Source organism: Salmo salar, chromosome ssa18, assembly GCF_905237065.1.
Source record: "Salmo salar chromosome ssa18, Ssal_v3.1, whole genome shotgun sequence".
In the NCBI taxonomy this organism is placed as follows: domain Eukaryota; kingdom Metazoa; phylum Chordata; class Actinopteri; order Salmoniformes; family Salmonidae; genus Salmo; species Salmo salar.
The window spans coordinates 10,667,135-10,691,113 of NC_059459.1; the positions used below are offsets into that span (position 1 = coordinate 10,667,135).

General features: G+C 42.2%; 1 protein-coding gene across 3 annotated transcripts; it reads left to right on the top strand.

The window, feature by feature from the left end:
* The first annotated feature begins 3,637 nt into the window (after nt 1–3,637).
* LOC106576775 (cysteine sulfinic acid decarboxylase) lies at nt 3,638–14,611 on the top strand. 3 transcript variants are annotated; one of them, XM_045700744.1, is made up of 14 exons: nt 3,638–3,733; nt 3,940–4,094; nt 4,389–4,515; nt 4,685–4,775; nt 5,040–5,262; nt 5,347–5,426; nt 5,539–5,593; nt 5,882–5,998; nt 7,284–7,348; nt 7,573–7,654; nt 12,035–12,234; nt 13,166–13,217; nt 13,302–13,394; nt 13,537–14,611. In XM_045700744.1, the coding sequence occupies exons 1-14, from the start codon at nt 3,652–3,654 to the stop codon at nt 13,708–13,710; spliced, it is 1,596 nt and encodes a 531-aa protein (XP_045556700.1). In that variant the 5' UTR covers nt 3,638–3,651; the 3' UTR covers nt 13,711–14,611. The 3 variants fall into 3 exon arrangements, with proteins under 3 accessions (XP_045556700.1, XP_014009644.1, XP_045556701.1); XM_014154169.2 differs by having other exon boundaries at nt 13,305–13,394; XM_045700745.1 differs by lacking the exon at nt 3,638–3,733 and having other exon boundaries at nt 3,763–4,195.
* Nucleotides 14,612–23,979: the final 9,368 nt, after the last annotated feature.

Sequence of the window (23,979 nt, forward strand, 5' to 3'; positions counted from 1 at the left end):
TTTTTATTTAACTTTTGTTTATTATCTATTCCACGTGCTTCGGCAATGTAAAACTGTTTCCCATGCCAATAAAGCCCTATGAATTGAATTGAATTGAAAAACAGTCATTCAAAAAGAACGATTTGTTCAAACTGCATATCGCTACCGGCTCCAAAGACTAATTTGGCCATGGTCTCGGTGGCCCTGCTCTGACAAGGGGGCCAATGGGAGGCCGCTGGGAGTTTCAATAGTTTACTCCTCCATGTTTGCCCCAAGTCCTTAGTGTCACCCTGGATGATGGAAACCCTTTTAAAAAAAAATTACATTAGTGCTTACATTAAATCTTGAGACCACCTAAGAGGTGGGGCAAATATAGCTCAAGACAGAGCCCTGTGTTTTGGATGGATGGTTGTCCTCTCATGCAGAGTTCTCGTTTGATGTGATATGTATGGGATATACATTTTCAACCTACATTGGCGATACCACTTTAATTCTCAATTTGACAAATGTAAGGAGAAACCTGGAAATCTTAACAGTCTACCTAGCCCAAATTGGGACAAAAGATAAGCCAATATCAAACACGATACTGTTATTTAGACCCACCCAGCCCACTTGAATACAGGAGGCCGCCATAGAGGCACTGTCATCCCCTCTTGACCCACATTGTATTTTAAAAAGCTAAACCTAACAGCTAGACACATTAAACAAGACTAGACCAAAACAATAAGACATTGACATTACACTAAACGTTTAAATGTTGCACTTAAAAACACTTGCCCAGCCAATGAGACACTCCAGTGGGGGTCTGAGCATGCACACTGGGCAAAAACAGGTTGAATCAATGTTGTTTCCACGTCATTTCATTTTTTGACCTAACTTTTAACCTAAATCGAATGAAATGGTGAAATTTTTTTAAATTTCATGTTGAATTCACAGTAGTTAACAACTCAAACAAATGTAAATGAAAACTAAACGTTGAACTGACGCCGCACACCATTGGGTGTGCAACTTTCTAAACCAACTGCATAGCAGAGGCAAAGCTGATAGTAAGCAAGCGCCTACAGTGCACTTAAGCCTTATTCACACTGCAGGCCTTAATGCTCAAATCAGTTTTGTTTTTCAAATCCATAATGGAATACTGACGGTCCAAATGGCAAGTTAAAAGTGACCAAATCGGATGTGTGTGTTCAGACCACAGTCATTTGCTGACATGGCTACGCCAGTTGTCATAGTAACGACGGATGTGCGCGCAGTTGTGTAGACTGATTGGTGGTGCTCGTGCTTCCTATCACTAAAAAGTCATGTTGCAAGTTGCCATGGACATTTCCCAGTTGCTTTGAATGTTCAAAATCATAGTGTCAGAACTATTAAAGCTTCAACGGATAAGATGATCCAACTTTCAAAATGAGTCGTTTTTGGCTAGCCACAGCTGTCAACAAGCTAGCTAGCTGTTTAGCTTTGTAGAACATTGACTAATTTGTTTGTAAACAATTAACAAGATAATGAGCTAACGTTACCACCACATGTTCTTGTCAACTGTCAACAGAATAGCTAGCAAGCAGCAAGATATGCCAAATAAGTCTAAATACCACTTGATGGCAAATAAATCAGATTTGACCATTCAGACTCAAATCACATTGCCAGAAATCTGATTTCTATCTGATTTCAAACCACCTACGAAGGTGGTTTGAAATGTGGCTTGAAGTATCCGATTCCATGTGCTTTTTGGCAGTTTAGACTTCAGGAAAACGACAGATATTCCAAAAAATTTGATTTGAGTCACTGCCATTGTGAACACTCCTAGAAACCAAGGTTATTATAGTAAACTAAAACGCAGACAAAATCTAGCCATGAAAAAATATTTTGTGAACTGAAATAAAATCATTAACAGATCTGTTTGAGAAAGTAGAAATACTGAAACTATCTTTCGCTGCAAAACAAACTAAAATAAAAAACAACAAATTATGTTCGGTTTAAATTTTTTGGGGTTGTGATCGAGAAAGACAATTGTGCTAAAGCTTATGAGGCATTTATAAGTTTTGATGCTATTCATCAATAATCAATGGGTAGCCTAATAAAATGGGTAGCCTATTCTTCGAGAATCAATGGGTAGCCTAATAAAACATTTAGATTGTAGGCTACCTTTAAAGCTACAATCTGTATGTTTTCCTACTTTCTGTCTCTAACACAAGAACTACATAACTAAATAATAGAAAATCGAAATATTTTCGAAATAACACTTAACTAAATAAAAAATAACAAATAGGTCTGTAAACTAACTGAAACTAAAGTAAAAAAATATAAAAATAAACTAATAGTAATAAAGATGAATGGAAAAACACAACTATAATAACCTTATCTTATCTCGTTCCCAATTCCCTCCCTGTCTTCGTTGGTGGCGGCCCTACACAGCGGCAAACGGCACTCTCCCACCATTTGAGTGAGTGCAATAAAGATACAAGCAAGGGCAACATTACCCAATGCTCATCAAAGCACCATCTCCCCCCCCCCCCAATCACCTGCTTGTGCTCTCGGCTCTGCCTTATAAAAGTTTCTCCAGGGTTCTGGCCACAGTTCACAAGCAGGCACAGGTGAGAGCGATTAGTTCATGATTTGGTGATGTCATTTCTTGCTCGCTTTTTTTTACAGTTTCACCACGGTACTGTGGACTTCATATTGTAAGAGTGATGCTAGCTATGTTACTGTGTGTTCATTGTGAGTTTAGTTTCTGAGATTTGCACAGATTGCCTTGTATGTGAATTTATACATTTTACAATGTATTTAAATATTTGCCTTTGATAGAATTGTCTATCAAATGAAATGATAGCTAAACAGACTGCAATTCTCAGACCTTTCTTGATAGTCTGTTCCTGTAACTCAACAATATTTTCTTGCACATTGATATATCTTCATAGAGTCAGATATACATTTGATAGACTTTGTTAAAGGTAGACTCAGCGACATAACGGGTCGCATGCGAGCTATATATGTATCACATAGTACCCACTTAATTAATCAACATAGATCATTAGCTGAATGCTAATGTTAGCTACCAGCTGAACCATAGCTAAACAGCTTATACATTACAACTTTAGCATATAAAAGTGACCTTAGAACAAAACAGGCTTAATTTGATTAACATCATGTAAATCATTATTTTTACATTTACATTTATGAGCTGAAAGTGAATTGGGTCTGAAATTGTTTCATTCACTGGGGAGATGAACCTGCTTGCTGATGTTGCCTTTCCATTTGAAATGACCATTCTCTTGATATACATTTTTTTTAAGCTACTGCGACAATTAAAACATTAAAACAGGCTATTACTGTAATTTCAGGTAAACTCAATAAAACAAGATTCAAATATATGGAAAATGTCTATACATTTCAGCTGTTTTAAAAAGATTTCTCTGCTATTAAGATTTTTTATTGTACGAGCATTTGGCTTGAGACAACTATAAACTCTACTGCTTGGGATGGGGGCAAGTCTAGGAGCAGTCTCGCACACGACCTACGAAGGTGACATACGAGATATGAAAAATGTACACTACAGTAATATGTGTGCACGCAGGTATTAAACTCTTTTGTAAATATATGTTGTGTAAATTACCCCTTTAGAAATGTGAAATTGTTAAGGGATGTTTGATCTTATTTGCAGTGTGGTTTTAAGTCATGAGTCAACTACCTAGATTCTGGAACCTGGGATGGTCTTCCTTCATTGACTGGTGGAGTAATCAGAAGGTTTCAGAGCAAGGTGATTTTAAATGTTTTTGTGTTATCTGATGGGAGGAGCGTGTACTTTCCAGGGCTCTCAACCTGTGAATAGATATCTACAATGCCATGAATTGGTATTGTAAAAATATCTAAACCATGCAAAGAACTCGTTGGTGGTTGTAATTATTGACTTTAGGATCAGATTACCACGACTCTATTCAAACCTCTCTGCTTTTACATCATTAGACTATGTGACAACTACAGCACCTTCTCAACCCTATGGTCAGCAGCACCTGAATGAACCTCTTCTGGACCACAGAGCGGGTCAGCGCTTCCTGACCGAGGCTTTTAAAGTCATCCTTGAGGAGGTGCTATGTAAGGGCATAGACGTCAACGAGAAGGTCTCACATCCCTAAATCAAACTGTTGACTGTCTCTAGCCTAACGTGACTGTTCTCTGCACTGTGTCATATTGTTAGATGTTGTGCTGCACAGGCCTTTTGGTAAGTCTTGAGTGACAGATAGCTGTCCTGGTGGGTCATGTAGCAAACATTTTTAGGAACCACTGGGCTAGTACCATTATGTTAACTGATATCATCTTCACACCTGACTGTGCATCACAATCTAACCATAGAGGTACACACTCAGTACTGTATTTTCAGGGGTTTCCTGTGCTTGTTATACCCCTGGTCATAGGTGTGTGAGTGGCGCGAGCCAGAGGAGTTGGCTACTCTGCTAGATCTGGAGCTGAGAGAGAATGGGGAGCAACAGCACCAGCTGCTGCAGAGAGTACGGGACGTGGCCAAGTACAGCGTCAAGACCAGTAAGTCCACCCCGGGCCTAGCTCTGGTCCAGGGTCTTTGGGTGGTTTGCTGCTGGCCTCACTAAGACCAGAGCTACCCCGACCCCACAGGGAAACCTTAGAATGAGATGAGTGTAGTTCTGGTTGCAGTGAATGCATGCACTAAAGTAAAGAGCATCTCTCTTTCCAGATCATCCGCGGTTCTTCAATCAGCTCTTTGCAGGGGTGGACTACCATGCCTTGACAGGACGATTCCTTACGGAGGCTCTTAACACTAGCCAGTAGGAGGGAGCAATATATATCAGTGGAGGCTGGAGGGAGGAGCTATAGGTGGATGCGCTCATTGTAAAGGCTGGAATGGAACGGAGTACAAAATATGGTTTCCATATCTTTGTGTTTGATATTGTGCCATTCCAGCCATTACAATGAGCCCATCATCCTATATCTCCTCCCACCAGCCTCCACTGATATCTATGCATATATACATTCCATAAAGTATGTTATGAAGGGGCTTGTGATGGACAGTTGTATAATTTATTTTACAGGTATACCTATGAAGTAGCGCCAGTGTTCGTCCTGATGGAAGACGAGGTACTCTCCAAGCTACGTTCTCTAGTTGGGTGGGCACAGGGAGATGGCATCTTCTGCCCAGGCGGTACTGTGTCTAACATGTATGCCATGAACCTAGCACGCTATCGGGCCTTCCCAGAAGTTAAACTTAAGGGACAGTGGGCCCTCCCTCGACTGGCTGTCTTTACATCTCAAGAGGTGGGGAAAACAGTATGGTAGAAGTAATACACTATTTAACTTCTCATTCATATATTAATTCATTCTATACTAACTTTCCTCCAGAGCCATTACTCTGTGATGAAAGCAGCTGCCTTTCAGGGTATTGGGACAGAGAACGTGTTTAAGGTCAAAGTGGATGATAGGTAAAGTGATAAGAACCTTCCTTTGACTCTTGTAAGTCATCTCATTAACATCTATGATTCCTAGGCATACATGATTTACAGATTTTAACTCATGCTCTCTGTTATCCTACAGGGGTTGCATGATTACAGATGACCTTAGTGAGAAAATTGAGCTGGCAAAATCTCAAGCAAGTTTACTGTGGTTACCTTGTAATTTACTGTGTCAATTTTATTATATCTGTGGTGAGACAGTAATTATACAGATAACAGTTGGAATTGCCACTAGACTAATGGGAATTGCTGATAGACAATCGGTGATATCTTACACAAGGATCTGGTCAATTCCTAGTACTCCGTCAGCATTCAAAGTAGTTTATCTGCAATTCCTAGTAATCTATCGGCAAAGCACATATCACACTGCAAAGCACCAAGTAGAGAAGTAAGGATACCATTCATTACCCCTCCTCACCTACCAGGGGGCAGTACCATTCCTTGTCCACGCCACGTCAGGAACGACGGTACAAGGTGCCTTTGACCCCCTGGAGCCCATCGCTGACATCTGTGACAGACAGGGGTTATGGATGCATGTTGATGTGAGTCCTTCTTAAAACTTCTTGCGGATCAGTGCGACGCTAGCGTCCCATTTCGACAACTTCTGGTGAAATTGTAGAGCGCCAAATTCAAATTAAATTACTATAAATATTAAACTTTCATGAAATCACAAGTGCAATATATCAAAATAAAGCTTAACTTGTTGTTAATCCAGCCACCATGTCAGATTTCAAAAAGGCTTTACGGTGAAAGCAAACCATGCAATTATCTGAGGACAGCGCCCAGCGCACAAATGCATAACAAATCATTTTCAACCAGGGAGTTGCGACACGAAAGTCAGAAATAGCTATATAATATATGCTTTACCTTTGAAGATCTTCTTCTGTTGGCACTCCAAAAGGTCCCAGTTACATTACAAATGGTCCTTTTGTTCGATAAAGTCCTTCTTTATATCCATAAAAACTCACTTTAGCTGGCGTGCTTCAGTCAATAATCCACTCGGTTTCCCTCCTTCAAAATGCATACAAAATGAATCCCAAACGTTACCAATAAACTTATCCAAACAAGTCAATCAACGTTTATAATCAAACCTTAGGTACCCTAATACGCAAACAATCAAATTTAAGACGGAGAATCGTTATTGTATTTACCGGAGAAAAATACCAAAGAACGCGCTCTCATTCATGCGCTTGGAAACACTACAGCCAAAATGGGAGCCACCTAGAAAAACTACGATTTCTGGCTCATTTTTCCATAAGCAGCCTGAAACTCTTTCTAAAGACTGTTGACATCTAGTGGAAGCCCTAGGAACTGTAATCTGGCACGATTTCGCCCTATTATAAAAGTGCCAGCCATTGACATCAGTGGTAGGATGAATTTATTTTTTGGTGGGATGGTTTGTCCTCGGGGTTCCGCCTGCCATATCAGTTCTGTTATACTCACACATTATTTTAACAGTTTTAGAAACTTTAGAGTTTTCTATCCAAATCTACCAATTATATGCATATCCTAGCTTCTGGGCCTGAGTAGCAGGCAGTTTACTTTGGGCACGCTTTTCATCCGGACGTCAAAATACCGCCCCCTATCCCAAAGAAGTTAGTGATCTTTCATTCAAAATCAAACTTGGTCCAATGTTTTCAGACCACAAAAGTAGTCTTCTGTCAAGATGATTCCCAACAGCATCTGTTTTGTAGATCGAACTTCATAACCCAAAATAATGTCCAAGATGGCCACCGTCTAATTAAATCCTTTGCAACAGTGACCATCTTTCCCATGTGATTTTGAGCTGAAGAATACTGATTGGTGTTGTCTTGTGGTTTGGCACAGGCAGCCTGGGGAGGGAGTGTTCTCTTCTCAAAGGAACACCGACATCTCATGAGAGGAGTTGAGAGGTGGGAGCCAGGTGCATGCTCAGGAATACAGTTGCTGGAATGCAATTTTACACTATATAAATGTGCTGCAAAAAACTAAATGTAATTCTGCCTGTGTGAGATAAAGTGTACCAAAGTATAGGTTAGGTGTCTTGATGTTTCGCATGACTGGGCTGGTCTTCCGTATTGGCTCAACATATGACTTTGACTCCTGAGTGTAATTATGTGAATGTGTTTGTGATCAGAGCCGATTCAGTAACTTGGAATCCACACAAGATGATGCTGACTGGCTTGCAGTGTTCAGCCATTCTGCTCAAGGACACCACGGTAAGACAACACAACATCCCTTCACCCAGCCTGGTCTCATAGACTCGGCATAGTAATGTAAATCTGAGAAACTCAAATGAGTAGGTTATGTTTGGTATGGTTACATAAGACAGAAGGTTACTTAAGGCAAAAACACATTTTGGGTGGATGGGTAGGTCTATATGCAATCCAAAGGTTGCATGTTTGAATCATCACTGACAACTTTAGCATTTTAGCTAAATAGCAACTTTCCAACTACTTACTACTTTTTAAATTACTTCACATGTTAGGTTAAAGGGTTAAGGTTAGCTAATGCCTAACCATAACTTTAACCCCTAGCCTAGCTAACGTTAGCCACATAGCTAATATTAGCGTTATCCACCTAGCTAACATTAGCCAGAACATATTAGAATTCAAAACACATTGTACAAATTGCAATTTAACATTTCTAACAAATTGTAATTCGTAACATATCATACGAAATGGATGATGGACATCCACAAATTAATACATACCATACGAAACGTAACATATCATACAATTTGGAGTGTCCCAGATGTACCTTTATTATGTTACGTCTACCCCTGAGTCCAGGTTGCTTCATCAGATTCCTCACCCAAAGAGTTGTTGTTGAATTGCTGTGGCATTTGCATCTCTTGCCTTCGCAATTATGAAAAACACTGTAAAATTACAAATAGTTACACCTCATACATGTTTTTATTGAACTATTTGTCAAGTCCTTTATAATCAAACACTTTATGTTCCTGCATTGTTTAAAGGGATAGTTGGACATTTTGGCAATTAAGCCATTTGTTTTACTTATTCAGTTAGAATCTCCTCAATACCATTTTTATGTCTGTGTGCAGTTTGAAGGAAGTTGAAGGTACCCACTGGGCACATCATTTCAACGTGGATAATTGGGTAATATTTGGTTGAGACGTTGATCAATGAGATTACAACCTATATTCACCCACTCAAAAAGACAGCCAAAAGTTAGTTGACTTTCAAATGTGTTATCCCTATGCTTTCAACCATCTTAAAGCCCAACCAAATTACAATGGAAAAACAATGTCTGATTTCTGGTTTAGTTGGCACCCAAATGTCTGTCACTGCACTTTCAACCATTTTAAAAGCAAAGCAAGTTCAAATGAGAATACAATGTCAGATATGTATTAATTATTTATACAACAGATTAGTGTTATCAATGTGCTTCATCTAATAAAAGAACCAAATGTCCTGGATTGCAGTTGAGATTACATTAAAGTGGCAATATGTAACTTTTTGGCAACCCAACCAAATTCACATAGAAATGCAAGTTATAGATCTATCATTCTACTTGAAAGCAAGTATAAGAAGAGGTAGATCTGTTCCATGTGTGCAATTTCTATGCTTACCATTAAATTTTACTTTCGGTGTTGTACACCAGCTTCAAACAGCTGAAACAACAATATTTTTGCTTATGGAAAACATTTCAGTGGTCTGGATGGTACAATGATTCTCTACACTATACTACCTTATTTTGTCATTTAAACTGAAATTAGGCAAACTATTAGTTTTAGCAACCAGGAAACGGTGGAGCGATTTTTCTGCATAGCGCATCTTTAAAAGTACAGTACATGGTGCAAGTGATCAATGCCATTCGAGATTCTGCATTAGAGCAATTGCAAAAATCTCCACAGACCTGAGACGACCTGCTATCTTGAACATGCACGATTATATGATTACATTAAAGGAATGTACTGTATAGTTACAGTAACATTAATGTGACTATGGAGGTGTTATTCATTTTAAGGTTGAATGTTCCATTAGTTTGTAAGTTACAGACATACAAATATCATACCCCCAAGACATGCTAACCTCTCAACATTACAATAAAAGGGAAGGTTAGCATTCTTGGGGGGGTATGATATATTTGTGCTTATGTAACTTTCTCACTCATCCTTATTCCAGATTCATTCAGGACTATCCATTATCATGGTAACATTCACATTAATGTAGAAGTTTTTAGAAACATATTCTATTCTTATTTACAGTAAAAGTGACTCAAATGACACAATACATTATTTACCATTCATATCTATTGGGCACAAAATGATATGACACAAACAACAAATGCATCCAACAAGTTTGTCACAAGCTTGATGTCATCATTGCGTACTAGGAATATGGGACCAAATACTAGACTTTTGACGACTTTAATACACATGTGAATTTGTCCCAATACTTTTGGGTCAGTGTCAGAGAAGACGCTTGCCAGCTGGTCAGCGCATGCTCTGAGTGCGCATCCTGGTAATCCGTCTGACCCTGTGAACGTTTAATCTATTTAAAGTTCTTACTCACATCGGCTACGGAGAGCATGATCACACAGTCATCCGGAACAGCTGGTGCTCATGCATGGTTCAGTGTTAATTGCCTCGATGCGAGTATAGAAGGCGTTAACAGTACTCAGTACTTTGTTGAAGCACCTATGGCTGTGATTACAGCCTCGAGTCTTCTTGGGTATGACACTACAAGCTTGGCACACCTGTATTTGGGGAGTTTCTCCCATTCTTCTCTGCAGATCCTCTGTCAGGTTGGATGGGGAGCTTCGCTGCACACCTATTTTCAAGTCTCTCCAGAGATGTTCGATCCGGTTCAAGTCCGGGCTATGGCTGGGCCACTCAAGGACATTCAGAGACTTGTCCCAAAGCCATTCCTGTGTTGTCTTGCGTGTGTGCTTAGGGTCGTTGGCCTGTTGGAAGGTGAACCTTAGTCCCAGTCTGAGGTCCGGAGAAATCTGGAGCATGTTTTCATCAAGGATCTCTCTCTGTACTTTGCTCCGTTCATCTTCCCCTCAATCCCGACTAGTCTCCCAGTCCCTGCCGCTGAAAAACAAACCACAGCACGATGCTACCACCACCATGCTGCTTCACCGTAGGGATGGTGCCAGGTTTCCTCCAGACGTGACACTTGGCATTCAGGCCAATCTTTGTTTCATCAGACCAGAGAATCTTGCCTTTTACTGAGGAGTGGCTTCCGTCTGGCCACTCTACCATAAAGTCCTGATTGATGGAGTTCTGCAGAGATGGTTGTCCTTCTGGACGGTTCTCCCATCTCCACAGAGGAACTCTAGAGCTCTGTTAGAGTGACCATCGGGTTCTTGGTCCCCTCCCTGACCAAGGCCCTTTTCCCCCGATTGCTAAGAGTGGCCAGCTCTAGGAAGTGTCTTGATGGTTCCAAACTTCTTTCATTTAAGAATCATGGAGGCCACTGTGTTCTTGGCCCTTCAATACGGCATACTTTTTTTGGTACCCTTCCCCAGATCTGTGCCGTGACACAATCCTGGCTAAACGGACAATTCCCTCGACCTCATGGCTTGGTTTTTCCAATTGAATTTATCACAGGTGGATTCCAATCAAGTTGTAGAAACATCAAGGATGGTCAATGGAAAAAGGATGCACCTGAGCTCAATTTCAAGTCTCATAGCAAAGGGTCTGAATACTAATTTAAATAAGGTATTTCTGTGTTTTGAAAACATTTCTAAAAACCTGTTTTTGCTTTGTCATTATATGGTATTGTTTGTAGGTTGATGAGGAAAAATTTTGATTTAATACATTTTAGAAGAAGGCCGTAATGTAACAGAATGTGGAGGAAGGGGTCTGAATACTTTCCGAATGCACTGTACCTCGTCTGGTAGGCTCGCGTCACTGTACATCTTGCAGCTGGGTTTCCCTTTGTAATCCGTGATAGTTTGCCACATCCAACGAGCATCAAAGCCGGTGTGGTAGGATTCGATCATAGTCCTGTATTGATGCTTTGCCTGTTTGATGGCTAGTCGGAGGTTGTAGAGGGATTTCTTATAAGAGTCCGGATTAGTGTCCCGCTTCTTGAAAGCGGCAGCTGGAGCCTTTAGCTCTGTGAGGATGTTGACTGGTTGGGATATGTTCATACGGTCACTGTGGGACGACGTCGTCGATGCACTTATTAATGAAGCCGGTGACTGATGTGATAATATTGCTATTATAAACTGGTTACCAACATAATTAGAGCAGTAAAAATACCTGTGGTATACAGTCTGATATACCACGACTGTCAGCCAATCAGCATTCAGGGCTCGAAAGACTGAACGACTGGGTCGCATCTCTGGCAACCAAACCGATAGAACGGACGACCAGCCGGCTTGTGTAGTAACCCTTAATTTGAGTCAGGACTATATCTTGTGGAAATGTATTTTATAAAAATAAAAAAAAACATACATTTATTTAGAATAAGGCTGTAACGTAACAAAATGTGGAAAAAGTCAAGGGGTCTGTATACTTTCCGAAGGCACTGTACACATTTTAAAGATCCATTTTGTTGTCTTCTTACCATTGTTATTGAGCAAATTCCCAGCTATTCTTGATCTCTTCCCCTTTTCCACAGGACCTGTTGAAACGTTGCCACAGTGCAGATGCAACATACCTCTTCCAGCAGGACAAGTTCTATGACATGAGTCTGGACACAGGGGACAAGTCGATACAGTGCGGCCGTAAGGTTGACTGCCTGAAGCTGTGGTTGATGTGGAAAGCTGTGGGGTCACAAGGCTTGGAAGAGCGTGTGGACAGGGCTTTCGCCCATACAAGGTTCAAACCTCAGCTAGCACATTTAGTTCCTTGGAAGTTGAGGGAATGTATATATTTGCTTTCCCATTGGTTCTGGGAACAAAGCCATATGTTTCCTGATTGGTAAAATGTAACTTTTTTTAAATGTTCTGAGAAAGGAAGTGAAAATGCCGCCTGTTCTGGAAATGTAAATGTTTTGGTTACAGGGAGGTTCTGAGGATGTTTTACTATGGTTCCCTGAAAGTTTTCCTTGGAGGTTTTATTAATGTTCTTCTAACTAAAATTATTTCAAAGTAATTAAATAACATTCTGAGAAAATGTTTCAATAAGACTTAACACAGCTAGCCTAGATTAACTGTGTTGAATTTAGGACACATGGAAATTCATTGGCTTAGGTATTAATCATGCAAACACATTTTATATTCTGTTCTCTAGCCATGGAATTAAGTTTATTTTTGTGTCAAGTATCTTAAATGTGCTGAGAATGTTCTAAAGCCAAGAAACTATCCTGCACCATTCCCAGAACATTATGGGAAGGTTGTATGCAAAATAATCATAGGACAGGGTTATTCAACTCTTACCTTACAAGGTCTGGAGCCTGCTGGGTTTCTGTTGCACTAAATGCAAAAACCTGGTGTCCCAGGTATAAATCAGTCCCTGATTAGAGGGGAACAATGAGAAACTGCAGTGGAACTGGATTCTAGGTCCAAAGTTGAGCTTGAGGGCCATAGGATAACCACACTCACCAAGCTCTAAGAAACATATGGTTCTCAGAACATTATGTGCTAGCTGGGATATTTACAGAACCTACAGCTGTAATTCTGACTAGTCAAGCTCCTCACTTAAAACAGCTCAGAGCTCTCATTTAAAGATGTTAATCTAACCTGTGTCAATTAAAGACGTTTCAAATGTTATGGAACAATGATCTGTGTGTTGACTGTCCCACACGTAGATATCTGGTGGAGAAGATGAAGAAAAGAGAGGGCTTTCAACTTATAGGGAAGGTAAGTCATTGTTTTATCAAATGTATACTAACATTTTCTTCTCCCATTTTCATCTCACCTGTCTTCTGGTTTTGTCCTGTTAAGCAGCCTGAGTTTGTGAACGTGTGTTTCTGGTTCATACCAGCCAGTCTGAGGGGAAAGGAGAACAGTCCAGACTACCAGGACAGATTGTCAAAGGTAGGTGTGTGTCAAGTTGTTTACTATGATGCCAGTTATATATTTTTTCAACTCAATTTCTATGACATATTCTACATTTAAACCAGTTAGTTTCTGTCGGTCTGGCTGACATAATGCTGTGATCTTGTATCTTCATCACCAGGTGGCTCCGGTGATAAAGGAGCGTATGATTAAGCAGGGTACTATGATGGTGGGCTACCAGCCTCAGGGTGGACGAGTCAACTTCTTCCGCATGATAGTCATCTCTCCGCAGCTCTCCTACAAAGATATGACCTTCTTTCTGGATGAGATTGAGAGGCTAGGGAATAATCTGTGATAGTCATTTTGTTTATAGTCTTGCAACTCCATTTATGTCACTGACTCCCAGAATCTGTTTTGTGTTTTCCAACAATAATATTACTTGTGTTTTTACAGTTTTGGGGAAGATACTTTGAAAATATAGTTTACCAAGCTACTAATTACTTCAATGGAAGAAGTTAAGATACCCTTAAGAAAAACAATTTACTTAACTAAAGTTACATTGAAAAAGTAGCTCACTACTACCAAACTACTTTGTGATAAAGTACACTACCAGTCAAACTACTCATTCAAGGGTTTTAATACATTGGTGTTTTGTGGGTACTATTTAATGAAGCTGACAGTTGAGGACTTGTGAGGCGTCTGTTTCTCAAACTAGACATTCTAATGTACTTGTCCTCTTGCTCAGTTGTGCACCGGGGCCTCCCACTCCTCTTTCTATTCTGGTTAGAGCCAGTTTGCGCTGTTCTGTGAAGGGAGTAGTATTTAACAATTTTTTGGTTACTACATGATTCCATATGTGTTATTTCATAGTTTTGATGTCGTCACTATTACTCTACAATGTAGAAAATAGTAAAAATACAGAAAAACCCTTGAATGAGTAGGTGTGTCCAATCTTTTGACCGGTACTATCTATATATATATATATATTGCATGGCCTTTATGTCTTATTTGGTTGTAGAACATGATGTAGGAGATCCTTCTGAAAAATACCCATGACAGAGGCCAAGGGAACCCTGATCAGTGCCATGATGCATTGAGACAGACAGAGGAGCCCATGGGCTGTGGGCTGCAGTGGAACTGTGTCAACATCCTGGACACCGTTGCATGGAAGAAGTCGCCCCTGCATAAACAGTGAACTTGAGTGACCCAACGTGCCTGGATTAAAGATGGCCTTGTCTGAGAAGGGTGGATGCTTACTCAATGTGTCTGCTTATGTTAATGTTTAAGCAGTTGTGTGAGTGGGTACGGTGGGGAGGGGTGGTGGGGAGGAGCTAAGGCTTTGCAGCTGACATAGGTGTGATGCATAAACACTCTGCTGGGGTCACAAGTCCATGAAGAAGCTTTCTCTGAGGCCAGTTCCTGCAGGGCTGGCCCTAGCCTTTTCAGGTCCCTCAGTAAGATTTGGTTGGGGGGCCCCCCACTTTGATGGTGGAGAGCAAAAAAATTACATTTTAAAGTTAATTTCCTACAATTCTACAAATTTTGCCATGTGGCTGAGAATTGTTTTAGTCATTTAATAACTAATTTCGCCATGCGGTGGAGCTAATGTTTTGCCTTTTTAAAGCTAATTTCCTGAAATTGTACACATTTTGCCATGATTTATGCCATGTTTATAGGATATCTGTGTAAGAGTGACTAACAAAATCAATGGGGGCTCCCTAAGTTTAGATAAATGGCTTGACTAATTCACAAATCTAAAACATGTTAGCTGACATGGGCCAATTGAGTGACTGCTGAAGAGGAAAACTGCTGATGCACAACAACATTTTGAAATTGCACCTGGTGTATTCTACTATTCTAACAGTAAATTGAGACCTCGACACTTCAGTTAACCCTAACGATCGAGGGGCTTAAGCGACCGCTTATGTCGCTTATGCCTAGAGCCGGCCCAGACTTCCTGCCTTCAAACCCACCGTGCATATTGACTGAGGTTGACTGAGGTCACTGCACCCTGAGGGACATGTTTGCATTTGGGGCCAAAGAGATGGTCCACGCCTAAAGCTCTCAAAAGGACACAGTTTGTCTTCCTGTGGTAACATGAATCAATTTGGGGAATGCAGCAAGTTAGGCAAGCCCTAGTGAGTTTGCAAATAGACAGCTGGTTTAAAAACAAATCTTAGTAATGACTTCTTTCTAATTTTAAGCAATTCTCCAATGAAGCTTGATCAGTTGGCCTTAACGAGCCAAGTAAAATGTAGTCAATGCGGTAGTTAGCTACAGTAGAAGCAGAACTGATCAGCTGGGTTTCACAGAATTTCATCATGAGGAATTTTCTCTGCAAAAAAACTCCAAATGATTACTGAGCCTGAATTAATTAAACCGATCTGATAAAAAGATTAACCAACCAATAAAAAACACGAGGACAGTACAATTAAACCAAGGTATCAAGGACAGAAGACAGAACTCTGTCTATCAGGGTCTGGAAATGTGCCAGGATCTCTGGTTGTATCAGAGGAGGCTGGTGGGAGGAGCTATAGGAGGAAGGGCTCATTGTAATGGCTGGTATTAAATTAATGGAACGGAGTCAAACATGTGGTGTCCATATGTTTCATACCGTTCCATGAATTACATTTCAGCCATTTCAATGAGCCCATCCTCCTATAGCTCCTCCCACCAGCCTCCTCTGGTTTGTATATCAGGACCATTTGCCTAGCAACTCTATACTAGGAGCAGGTGGGATATTTCAAATGTACAGCCACCAGACCCGGATCAGATTCCTATTATTACAGGTGCTGCCAAAGAGAAAAGGTACCCAGTCCTTTAACTCTCACAGGTGTCTTGATTATCTTGTACTATAACCCCAGTATGGTCTGGAGTAAAATGTCCTTATGGGAACACAGGCCTATGGGGCAATATGATAGTGACATTAAGAAAGGTTAGAAGTTTGGGGCTTATTCGAAATCTGAATATCGCTGACATGTAACCCTATTCTTCATGAAAGCGAATCATGACTATTCTACACAAAAGCCTACCTTTCTATCTGAACGCTCCATACCGAGGCCCCCTCCTGAATTTGACATTGGACCCCAAATAAGCCAGTAATCACTACTATCAGTTTCAAATATGAGATTTGAATGTATTCATGGCATGTTTGGTTCCCAGCATTGGGCTAAGTGCAGCCCTAGGTGCTTTTTGTTCTTTTATAGAGCTCACCCATCCCATGCCTCATCCTGAATGAATTCTGGCCACAGCTTGCATGGGGCCATATCATTAGCAGTAATTGCACACAGCATTCTACTGCCATGTGCCTCCCTTTTCACCACAGACTTCTCTATCAGTGATCCACGAAAGCATCGTATTAACCCCACACCAGTGGAGGCTGGTGACTTGCAAAATTGAGGAGGATGGGAGACCCACGGTATAGGCGAGGACCGCACGGAGACGACAAAGCGTGTTTAAAACATTGTGACAGACTAATTATTTTAACCTAAATCATTTCATAGAGACATTTATAGTACAATAGTATGGGGAATGGGAATGAGAGGGCTACTTACACAGTGCTGGGAAGGGATCACAGCAGTGATTCAATGAGGGTATCAGGCAGGAGTTGAGGTTTTCAGAGGCTTGACTTCAGTGCAGGACAGGGGTTGAGGTGTTCAGAGGCTTCAGTGCAGCACAGGCTCATATGCTCATCATGGATGGATGGGGATGGAGAAGAGCTCAACTCATCTGCTGAGGACAGGACAGGATTTGACTGGGAAGACAAAAAACAATAACAACACACTACACAGCTAAACAAAAGAGCTAAGAATAAGTTAGTCCATGCAAGGAGTAAAATCATTGATGTGTAATAATGTGATTGTCTTTGTGTATGTGATTGACTCTACGTATAAAAATGGACAGGTCTACTCACAGTGCTTGGAGAGGAAACATACAAAAAGCACATACTTCCATAACAGCAGCACCACCATAGGTTTGGTCAATAAGTTTCTCCATGAAGTTAAACTCAGACATCTCAGAATTCACAAAGTCAAACACAGACTGTGCATCTCTCCCACTTGACACATCAAAAATAGCCCAAGAAATGTTCCTGGATAAAGCCCTGATCATCCACATACTAGCTGACAATAACTGACAACTGCGTCCAGACTGGTGGCACCATACTGTAGGTCCCAGAGTGGTGGCACCATACTGTAGGTCCCAGACTGGTGGCACCATACTGTAGGTCCCAGAGTGGTGGCACCATACTGTAGGTCCCAGAGTGGTGGCACCATACTGTAGGTCCCAGAGTGGTGGCACCATACTGTAGGTCCCAGACTGGTGGCACCATACTGTAGGTCCCAGACTGGTGGCACCATACTGTAGGTCCCAGAGTGGTGGCACCATACTGTAGGTCCCAGACTGGTGGCACCATACTGTAGGTCCCAGAGTGGTGGCACCATACTGTAGGTCCCAGACTGGTGGCACCATACTGTAGGTCCCAGAGTGGTGGCACCATACTGTAGGTCCCAGAGTGGTGGGACAATTTTTTCCCCCCCTGGGGCCTGGAGTTTCCCTTTTCTGGTAACCTAACCAGAAAACCTCTGAACCCTATAGGGTATAACAGTGATTAATCAGTTGTAAAAAGGTTTTATACAGGCTATGATGGGACCCGCTTTTCTAATCAGGTCAAATGGTTTTGAAAAAACTCCTGGAAACAGCTCCTGGCCATGGGGGGGGGACTAGACTAACAGGAGGGGTCCCTCTACCCAGGGGCGAAAATCTGATATCCACTTTGGAGGGGACAATTACATGACATTTTCTCAAGAGCAATTCCTGAGGGGGACACCAAAAGTAGTGCTGTAACACGTAGCCTACATTGTAATATGGTAAATGTATATTGAGGAACCAAAGAAATAAGGTGTTTGCCGTACTCCTAACTACCGGTACCCAAAACTACACAACTAATCACAACAGCAATACCATTGCCTTTAACAAATCTTAGTTCAGTCACCAGTTTAAGTTGAGAGTGGGGGTATCCATGGCATTTTCCAATTATGTTCCCATTTTACAAGTCAAAAAAATTGAGAACCTTTCATAATGTTGCCAAACAAAGACTCTACAAACTTACCTGAGACTCCCTGTCTCTGCCAGTCTGTCCCTGCATATCTGTCCCCAACTCTGCTGTCTGTGTGCCATCTGTTGCCTGCTCTGCCTAATGACATCATTGTGAAACATTTCCATTAGAATTTCATTTCTTTCTTATGAACATTTTATCAACTAGTCTTTGAGATATTAGGCTACTAGGGTTCTTACTATGCGTTTTGGTGTATTGAAAAATACTCTGATGTCCGTCTTTTATTTTTCTGCCATTTTTCTACCTGGCTGGCTGGCTGGCTGGCTACACACACACACGGTGTGTAGGTTATTTATAGTAGAAGTTGGGCTTCTATCATCTTCAATCATTCTATTTGGGCTTCGATCTAAAAGGTAGCTAGCAAATGTAAAACGGATTAAAATGACAAGAGTTGACAGCTGTATGAGTTCACCATTTACACAACATATGCTGCAACCTTTTGTAATTTTAATAGTTTGTTTCATATTGGCTGGCTTCCAACAATAGCTGAATTTGCAAAGCTAGCGAGCACCAATTCCGTTTCAGTGGTGTTTGCTATAATCTTTGCTACCTGGGTTAAATAAAGGTGAAATAAAATAAATAAATAAAAGTTCCCTTGCGACAATTTAGCTTTTGCAACGAGACCATTAAATATATTTAAGACAATGGTAGAAGAGAGTGTAGTTCTGTTCAGTTTGGACTTCAGTTTATCGCTAACCTTATCACAGGGACTTTGAAGCACTAACTTACATCATCTGCATGCTGATTCCATCTTTGACGACGCCACATAAATGGAATAGGTACTAGCTAGCTTAATAGTTCATATTTGCGCACTAGCTCTGCATATTCAGCTAGTGTGTGTGGGCGATTGACTGGATGAACCTCACGGCAGTTACGTGCAAACTAAGGAACTGGCACTGGATCAAACCATTGTGAGGCAAAGGGCGGGGGGGGGGTCGCAATCTTTTGAAACATAAAAACGCGCTATTAAGTGTCTATAATCAGCACAATTGCTTTCATTGCGTATTATTAATATTATTTAAATTACATAGTTATGTTTCAGTGATATATTGGGGGGGACAAATCATATTTTTCCCAGGATGGGGGGCCGTGTCCCCCCCCGTGTCCCCCGGGATTTCCGCCCCTGCCTCTACCCAATTACAGAGACAATACAACTCACAGGGCTGAGCTTGCTTTATGTATGTTAGGCCTATGCAACTGTAGACCTAATAAAAAATGTACTCACAGTCTGTGTCATCACTATTATGTTGACTGATTCATTCCAGTTAATCATTTGGGATTAAAAAGCGGTCTAGCCAGCCCACGTTTGCATACAAACCAAATTTGATCACATTCACATTTTCTCCTGACAAACAAATGGACTATAAATACATAACGTTAACAATTTGTTTACACCGACCAGATGGACAGGGCGCATAGGCAGTACGCAGTTGGTATTATTAGTAGCCTACAGTTGATCAGACTGAAAAATCGTCTTGTTTTCATCCCATACTGCATGTCAGATCTCTAATGTTTGGGTGTGCCTATACAGCAACACTTATTTAAAGAGTTTTTGCTTGTGTCTGTCCAGAGTGATGTGTTATCGCCTTTGCTAAATTAATACCGGCAAAACAACAGCATACCACCCTAGGTTTGTTCTCTGATCCTAATCCTATGATTGGATGGACAACATGTCAGTTCATAATACAAAAGCTTTGATTGGTTGGAGGACGTCCTCCGGAAGTGGTCATAATTACCTTCTAGGTCTATGGAAGGGGGTAAGGCCTACGAGCCTCCTAGGTTTTGTATTGAAATCAATGTAGCCAGAGGAGGACGGGGAATAGCGGTCCTCCGGCTACATCATGGCGCTATCTTAGAGACTATTGTAAAACTATACTGCAAAACAGTTAGTTTTAAATCAGGTATTTGGTGACGTGAACATATTTAATATAGATTTATCTCATTATTTAAAACATTTCTGAAATTCACTGAGTAGGATGGTCCTCCCCTTCATCCTCTCAGGAGCCTCCACTGCCCCACACATGCTGCTTGAGGTGTAACTTTGGTGAAATATATAGAAGACATACACTGAACAAAAATATAAACGCAGCATATAAAGTGCTGGCACCATGTTTCATGAGCTGAAATAAAAGATCCCAGAAATGTTCCATACGCACAAAAACCTTCTTTCTCAAAAACAATTTGCACAAATTTGTTAACATCCATGTTAGTGAGCGGAAATGGAGGAACCTGGCATCCTTTCACTCACTCCTCTCTACATTCTCCTCTTCTGTCTCTGCTGCTAAAGCCACTTTCTACCACTCTAAATTCCAAGCATCTGCCTCTAACCCTAGGAAGCTCTTTGCTACCTTCTCCTCCCTCCTGAATCCTCCTCCCCCCCTCCTCCCTCTCTGCGGATGACTTCGTCAACCATTTTGAAAAGAAGGTTGACGATATCCGATCCTCGTTTGCTAAGTCAAACGACACCGCTGGTCCTGCTCACACTGCCCTAACCTGTGCTTTGACCTCTTTCTCCCCTCTCTCTCCAGATGAAATCTCGCGTCTTGTGACGGCCGGCCGCCCAACAACCTGCCCACTTGACCCTATCCCCTCCTCTCTTCTCCAGACCATTTCCGGAGACCTTCTCCCCTTCCTCACCTCGCTCATCAACTCATCCTTGACCGCTGGCTACGTCCCTTCCGTCTTCAAGAGAGCGAGAGTTGCACCCCTTCTGAAAAAACCTACACTCGATCCCTCCGATGTCAACAACTACAGACCAGTATCCCTTCTTTCTTTTCTCTCCAAAACTCTTGAACGTGCCGTCCTTGGCCAGCTCTCCTGCTATCTCTCTCAGAATGACCTTCTTGATCCTAATCAGTCAGGTTTCAAGACTGGGCATTCAACTGAGACTGCTCTTCTCTGTGTCACGGAGGCTCTCCGCACTGCTAAAGCTAACTCTCTCTCCTCTGCTCTCATCCTTCTAGACCTATCTGCTGCCTTTGATACTGTGAACCATCAGATCCTCCTCTCCACCCTCTCCGAGTTGGGCATCTCCGGCGCGGCCCACGCTTGGATTGCGTCCTACCTGACAGGTCGCTCCTACCAGGTGGCGTGGCGAGAATCTGTCTCCGCACCATGCGCTCTCACCACTGGTGTCCCCCAGGGCTCTGTTCTAGGCCCTCTCCTATTCTCGCTATACACCAAGTCACTTGGCTCTGTCATATCCTCACATGGTCTCTCCTATCATTGCTATGCAGACGACACACAATTAATCTTCTCCTTTCCCCCTTCTGATAACCAGGCGGCGAATCGCATCTCTGCATGTCTGTCAGACATATCAGTGTGGATGACGGATCACCAGCTCAAGCTGAACCTCGGCAAGACGGAGCTGCTCTTCCTCCCGGGGAAGGACTGCCCGTTCCATGATCTCGCCATCACGGTTGACAACTCCCTTGTGTCCTCCTCCCAGAGTGCTAAGAACCTTGGTGTGATCCTGGACAACACCCTGTCGTTCTCCACTAACATCAAGGCGGTGACCCGATCCTGTAGGTTCATGCTCTACAACATTCGCAGAGTACGACCCTGCCTCACACAGGAAGCGGCGCAGGTCCTAATCCAGGCACTTGTCATCTCCCGTCTGGATTACTGCAACTCGCTGTTGGCTGGGCTCCCTGCCTGTGCCATTAAACCCCTACAACTCATCCAGAACGCCGCAGCCCGTCTGGTGTTCAACCTTCCCAAGTTCTCTCACGTCACCCCGCTCCTCCGCTCTCTCCACTGGCTTCCAGTTGAAGCTCGCATCCGCTACAAGACCATGGTGATTGCCTACGGAGCTGTGAAGGGAACGGCACCTCCATACCTTCAGGCTCTGATCAGGCCCTACACCCAAACAAGGGCACTGCGTTCATCCACCACTGGCCTGCTGGCCCCCCTACCTCTGAGGAAGCACAGTTCCCGCTCAGCCCAGTCAAAACTGTTCGCTGCTCTGGCACCCCAATGGTGGAACAAGCTCCCTCACGACGCCAGGACAGCGGAGTCAATCACCACCTTCCGGAGACACCTGAAACCCCACCTCTTTAAGGAATACCTAGGATAGGATAAAGTAATCCTTCTAACCCCCCCCTTAAAAGATTTAGATGCACTATTGTAAAGTGGTTGTTCCACTGGATATCATAAGGTGAATGCACCATTTTGTAAGTCGCTCTGGATAAGAGCGTCTGCTAAATGACTTAAATGTAATGTAATGTAATGTAATGTAATTTCTGTCTGTAATAAAGTCATTTAGTGGGGAAAAACTCATTCTGACTGGCTGTGCCTTCGATTGGATGGACTGTGCCTGGCTTCCCAGTGGGTGGGTTTATGCCCTCCCGGGCCCACCCATGGCTGCACACCTGTCTAGTCATGTGAAATCCACAGATTGGGCCGTAATGAATTTATTTCAACTGACCGATTTCCTTATATGAACTGTACCTCAGTAAAATCTTTGAAATTGTTGCATGTTGCGTTTATATTTTTGTTCAGTATATTTGGTGTGTGCTTGCTTCGTACATGCTCCTATTCAGTGGTAGTACACGTGAGATACTTGGGATGTGAGCATGCATCAGTGTGGGCTCTATGCACGTGTGGTTGTGGAGAGCATTTGTGAACGACCCTTAGCTCAATGTCAGGAAGTTTGGGGATTAAAAAGAGGCAGAGTGTGTTTGTTGTGTGAGCATGTGTGTTTTTATATAAACAGTGGAGCGGTTAACCTTGATGTCGGTCATTTCCCTGCTCCAGGGGACTGGTTGGGACATGCAGGACATAAAGGAGCTGTAGATTTAAAGACCCAGATGCAATTAGCCTGTTTCCCCTCTCCTTTCTACACGAGCAGACAGATGGCTGGGGCCCACTCAGCAGAGATGCAGCCCACTGCGGTGTCCCACCAGGCAGGGCACCTGCAGAGAGACAGAGGGCAGGAGAGACCCTCTGGCTGAGATAGGCATTCAGTACCCTATTCTTCTCTACTGAAATATGGTTATGGGAACAGAAATGGTTCTGAACTGAATGCTGTGCTCGTTACAAAATAACCACTGCACTACAGTGAATTGAAGCTAGAATGTAGGCTGCTAGTGCGCTTGTATCACTTAATGTAGGCTACACTGGATATCACAATCTGTATAACAGATATTTCTCCTTTCCCCATTGGTCACTACCATCATTCTGAAGGTCTCCTAATAGTCTCTTTGTTGGAGGTGTGTATATGTGTGTTGTGTGCCCCTCTGAGCACAAACTAGAATAAAGATAGGAATTCTTGGAACCAACCAACACAACCATATTCACCACAGGGTTTCGAAAACACTGCAAGCCTGCATTCCTTCCCCTTACTTCACCGGCGTAGAATGAGGTTCTGGGGGTGGAATGGATGCTTGGCAACAATTACTGAAAGTGCAGCTCTGAGCATGATGGTCAGCACTATGCCCACAGGCAAAGACGGTACTTGTCGAGCCATGAAAACACGTAAAAACCTACAAAACAACTACAATAACCATG